The 6,000-nt window shown below is 34.0% G+C and overlaps 1 protein-coding gene across 1 annotated transcript; it reads left to right on the forward strand.

Annotated features, from left to right (window-relative positions):
* Positions 1–300: 300 nt before the first annotated feature.
* On the forward strand, positions 301–3,830 carry LOC118040790 (coatomer subunit epsilon-1). The gene is made up of 7 exons (XM_035047821.2): positions 301–579; positions 682–771; positions 1,763–1,914; positions 2,324–2,459; positions 2,542–2,697; positions 2,873–2,952; positions 3,483–3,830. The coding sequence occupies exons 1-7, from the start codon at positions 415–417 to the stop codon at positions 3,574–3,576; spliced, it is 873 nt and encodes a 290-aa protein (XP_034903712.1). The 5' UTR covers positions 301–414; the 3' UTR covers positions 3,577–3,830.
* Positions 3,831–6,000: the final 2,170 nt, after the last annotated feature.

Genomic DNA, 6,000 nt, shown 5'->3' on the forward strand with positions numbered 1-6,000 from the left:
TCATCTCTATCCAAATCTATCTAAATTAACACAAAATAATATTTTTAAAAAATAATAATAATAAATTCAGAGTAACATCGACCCAACAACCTAACCTAGGGCAATCCATTCTCTACCACTATCCATGTTAAAATCTCAAAAAGTTAGCCCAAATAGGTTAATGGAAACACCATTGGATTGGACCATTTGGGATCCATTGGGCCATCCTCTACTCTATTGAACCTCTACTATTCCATCAATCCAAGCCCCCCCAAAGAAAAAACAAAATCCATACCATTTTCTATAATGCTTCCTTGATCTTGATATATAAGGATCAACAACAAAAACACTCCCATATTCTCCTTCTCCAGATCTACCAGAAATCACAAATCAGTTACTACAAGAAAGGCAGAGAGACCCAAGAAGAAGAAGAAAATGGCAGGAGCACCAGATCATCTTTTCAATTTGCGTAACAATTTCTATTTAGGAGCATATCAAGCAGCAATCAACACCAGCGACCTCCCCAATCTCTCCCCTGACGACGCCGTTGAGCGTGACTCACTTGTTTATCGTTCTTACATTGCCCTTTCCAGCTACCAGGTTTAAAAAGTCTTCATCTTTTTTTTTTTTGGATTTTTTATCAGGGTTTTTTTTATCTTGTTGAGGAAAGTTGAGAACTTTTTTGTGTTTGGTTGTGTGCAGCTTGTGATTCATGAGATTGATGATGCCGCTGCTACTCCACTTCAGGCTGTGAAACTGCTCGCTTTGTATCTCTCAAGCCCTGAAAACAAGGTCCCATTCTGTTGGATCCGTTGTTGTTTTTTACTAAGTTTTTTAATTTTTTTTTATGATTTGTTAAGATTCTCGCATTATTGATTTGTTTTCGTGCTGGTGAGTGAGATCTGTTTTTTATTTGTGGGATTTTAGTTAAGAAAAGATTCTGTTTTGGGGCTCTTAATTTTAGGGAATTCAAGCGTTTAGAGTGTAATGTTGTTTTTTAGTTTTGGCGAATCGTTTTTGGGTTGAATGATCTGATTTTGCTTAGTTTGGTTCTGGTTATGATTTTGCAAGTTTATGTAAGAGTTGCTGATTAGTGTGTGCAATGTGGGATCCCGGTGGAGTTTCGAGTGATTTGATAAGAATCTGAATACGTGCAAATAATTGAGAGTGTATGCTCAATTTTTCAAGTTCTTAGATCTGCCCATTTGAAAGAATGAAAGAGACAGATAATAAAATTTCCATGGCAAATGTGGTGTGAATCTCACCATTGTGTTGGCTCAATGTATATTCTTATATGTTGATTCTTGTGTTTGCACATGTAGATCTAGAAAGGGAAGCTATGTGTTAATGATCTGTGGATTCTTGGTGCTTGTAACATAAACTGGAAGATATATAAACCCAAATTGCTATGCTTATTTGAGAGTTGCTAAATAGCGTGTTAAAAATGGGATTATGGTAGAGTTTAGGGTGATTTAAAATGAACCATTTGAGAACGGATGGTTGATTTTTTTATGACTGTACGTCTTTGGTTTGAGAAAATATAATCAAACTTTGTTATGGCAAATATTGTGAGAATCTTACACCTGTGTTAGTACAACATGTATTCTTAGATGTTGATTTTTGTGCATTTGTGTGCATGCCTACTTGTTTGCATGTCTAGAAATTAGAAACAGAAATTGTTTTTTAATGATTTGGTTATTTTATTGTATGTAAGGTGAAGTAAAAGAAATAAAGGTCAAGAATGTGTGAAGTCTGTCTTAGTGATTGCTTGTAAATTAAACAGGAATCCACGATTTCAAGCTTGAAAGAGTGGTTGGCTGATTCAGCTATTGCGAACAATGCTATCTTGAGGTTGATTGCTGGAATCATATTCATGCACGAGGAGGATTACAATGAGGCTCTGAAACACACTAATGCTGGAGGCACAATGGAACTGTGAGTTCAATTTGATGTAGAATTGTTTAGCATATTATGCAACTAAACAACTAAACATACCCCTGTTTAGAATGCTTAGCATTTTCTTGGTTCTTGTTCATTCATTAATTAAATTGTTGATGCAGAAATGTTTTTGATATTCTGGTGTATCTACATACACATGTATGTTGTAGGAGTTAGCTTTCTTGGTTTTGTTATGGCACTTATCTGATTTCTTTTCATGTTCGAGTTAAATTGAAAATACCATGGACCAAATGATGGGAATTTTCACATACTTAGGCAAGGAAATCCCAGCAGATCATAAATCGCCACATCTGTATGCACATGTCAATGAGATAAAACAAAATTCTTGCTGGGTTTGCCTTTTATTGGTTTTTAATCCTGATGCATACTGTTTCTCCCTTTGCAGACATGCATTGAATGTCCAAATATTCCTCAAGATGCACAGGTCAGACTATGCAGAGAAACAGTTGAGGATCATGCAGCAGATTGATGAGGACCACACACTGACTCAACTTGCAACTGCATGGTTGAATCTGGCAGTTGTAAGCTCATCTTCTCCGTTTAGTTATAATTAGTTAGGTTTTAAGGAATGATGACATGCTGATATGCTGTTATATAAACCAGGGTGGATCAAAGATACAGGAAGCATATCTCATCTTCCAAGATTTCTCTGAGAAGTACCCAATGACAGGGTTAATCTTGAATGGAAAGGCTGTTTGTTGCATGCACATGGGTAACTTTGATGAAGCTGAAACACTGTTGCTTGAAGCACTAAACAAGGCAAGTTTAAAACAAAGAACCTTGTAATGTCTGCTGAGATCACGACTCACAACACCATGTTCAGTTTTCTCTAACATGTCAAAACTGACTGTCTGTTTATGATAAGTTATACTAATACATGAATGCATTGTGTAATTCATATAACTGACTGGGTTTTCCTTGGTACCTGCAACAGGATGCAAAGGATCCAGAGACACTAGCCAATTTGGTTGTATGCAGTCTTCACATTGGCAAATCTTCTTCACGTTATCTCAGGTTAGCTATCTCTTGCATGATCAATTTTAACATCATTCTATACTTTTGTGTCACATTAAAATGAATTATTTTATGATCCAAATCGCTTTTTCCTAAATGCTTTACCAAAACAAGAAATTAAAGTATGGGAAACAGGGCAAGCCAGAAAGTTTGTCAACATGTTTGTATTGTTGTTAGGTCAGCATAAGACAATGATGTTAGGAGCTTCGGCATTTTTAAAAAAAGTTATTCAGTTTACCTTTGTTGTGACTTGTGATAACTGTCCCCTAGCACTAGCTAGGAATTGAGTTTTACTTTTTTATTCATCCGAAACCAAAAGGCAGCTTTTACTGAAGCATACTGAGATTTTTGTTTATCTTGGTGGCTAGAAATTTCTAGCCTTACCTAGGTTCGCTACGTATCCCGTTATCATTCGGGCTATAATATGTTTTTGGTCCCAACGAGTTTTTGATCTGTTTAATGTCTCTCCAATATCCATTTCGAGATTCTCTTGTTAAATCATATTAATGAAATTGCCCCGTGTTCTGCAGCCAACTGAAGCTTTCACATCCAGACCACGTTCTTGTTAAACGTGCGTCATCCGCCGAAGACAACTTTGAAAGAGCAGTTCAGTCAGTTGCTTGATGTTTTGTTGGTTTTGGCTGTAGTTAACGAGGTGAAAGCTGTTGCTTCACTTTTGTCACAGTTGTTTTTTGGGATTGTGCAAAACCTTTTATAAAGCCAAGAAATATACAACTGAACATGGAAAGTATGTTTTTGATGTAGAGCTCAAATCTACTTATTAGTGGTATTTGCTAAAGTCTTGTTTGATGAAGTATATTACTTTTGCTGCTGCATGTAATTGAAACTTGACAGTGCTATTTTTCTTCTTCTTCTGATGTGATCTTGTAATATTTCCTCGCATCCGCTACATATTTATTTATTTAGCTAAAATAATAATTAAAATAATAAAGATTAAATTTAATAAGTAAAAAAATATATAATTATAAATTATTTCAAATAAAATAAATAATAATTAAAATAATAAAGATTAAATCTAGTAAATAAAAAAATTTAATTAAAAAAATAATAAGAAAATAATAAATAATAATTATAAAAATAAAGATAAATTGATAAATTAAATTTTAATAGATGAAATTAAAAAAAATTATATATATATATAACAATGAAAAATTTGAGGATTAAATTAGAAAAAATCTGTAAATAACATGATATTTTTAAATTTTTTACATCTTTTAAAAAGTGTTTTTAGCTCAATAAAAAAAAAATACTTTTCAGAAAATTTATGTTAAATTTTTTGTTGATTGAAAAATAATTTTAATTGATTAATTTTTCTAATACCAAATAATAAAATTTAAAAAATATCATGAAAAAAACTAGGTATTAGTTTCATTTAGCTACGCGGGTCAGCTTTTGCGAAGCAGCAGTGTTTCAATGAATATTGTATATTGTTAATACGTTAATCAAAACAAAACCATTTGACCATGGAAATCTTTGCAAGAAGACTTCACAAAAATATAGGAACTTGACCTTGAACTTTCCATCAATATGAATGGAACTCATGCTCAGAGAGAAAAACTCAAGCCATCACTGTTTCTTTCTTTCCTTCTTTTCTTTTCTTTTTTTGTTTTTTGAGGATTATTCAGCTTCTATTATTCTTCAGAATTAGCATTTTATGGACTTTGATACAAGGTGTCCATAGTTGAAAATATGGACTGTAGAAAAATCATACCTCATTAATGGAGGAAATTGATGCTGGTCTTTCCTTTAGGCCATTCGTCAGAAATTACTCTTTCAACGTTTGACAAACCTCGTATTAGTCCTGCAACTATGTAGAGCTTCTCGTTTTAATCCCTAACTACAGATCTTATCATTCTACCTTTCTTCATCTGTATCTGTTTGTTAAAATAATTGGAGATGGTCATAATTAAGCATGCATGCTTGTGTTTCCTAACTGAACCTGTTTTCTAGGAATCGTGGGTGCAAAAATATCAAATCAAAGCTTGCAATTCAAGATAAGTTTAGGCAAATTGCAGCACAATTGGAGCAATTTTATACTACCTAATGCTCTTGTGTTTTGAATGGAGGGAAAATTGGGCATAGTCACATCTAAGATTTGGGCAAACTAGGGTCGATAAATTAGGAAACAGAAGAATTTGATTGCATAGCATATAAAAGGACTTGTATATTCCTAATTTGTTGAGTTTAATAAAAATTGTGAAGATTCCTATAATTTGCTTTGCACAACATATTCACCCGTGAGTTTCAATCGCGGGGTGTGAAATATTTAGTTATAGATAAATACGAACGAACTGATAAGGAAATACCGAATCTAATTAGGGTTCAACTGATAAATTGATAGCTGGATGACTAAATCAAGAAACATTTTATATTGGGAGAACTAATTTGAGGTTTGCCCTAGAACTATCAAAGCATGTATGAAGCTGGGAACAGCGTTTTCAACCACCGTATTCACAAACTTGTATTGTTATGACCATAGCCAGAGCTTGCAAGAAGTTTCCTGTGAATCAACTAGAAGCCTAGCCAGAGAAACTTGACCTAGCAGAAACAAATGAAAAGGGGAATTTTTTATTATTATCCCGTATATTACCGATAAGTATGCCTCTCATGCATGACTGATGAGGGGAAGAAAATTAAGCCATCACCATGTTTATGGAAGTTTGAATTTAACAACTTTGTGGTAGTAGAAAGCTCCATTGATTATGATCATGATCATGGAACGATTAATAGCACAGCACAATGCCTTTTTCTTTCGTTTATATATTTTGTCATCGCCATGCATGACTTCAACCATCCATGCTTGCATATATCTACGCTCATCTTTATTGACAATAGTGCTAGGTACGCAAAATATTCAATGAAGGCGACGGGGTCTAGAGGAATAGTACGTTGTTGGGAATGGTAAAAGTATGCAATATTAGCATTGATAAAATAGGGTTAGGGTTACGTGCCCAAAAAGAAACATTCCTTATTGGCTCCCTCCCCTCCCCTTCCATCTATAAATACAGCCATGCATTCAAGGTGTAA

The sequence above is a fragment of the Populus alba genome, chromosome 11 (assembly GCF_005239225.2).
Source record: "Populus alba chromosome 11, ASM523922v2, whole genome shotgun sequence".
In the NCBI taxonomy this organism is placed as follows: Eukaryota; Viridiplantae; Streptophyta; class Magnoliopsida; order Malpighiales; family Salicaceae; genus Populus; species Populus alba.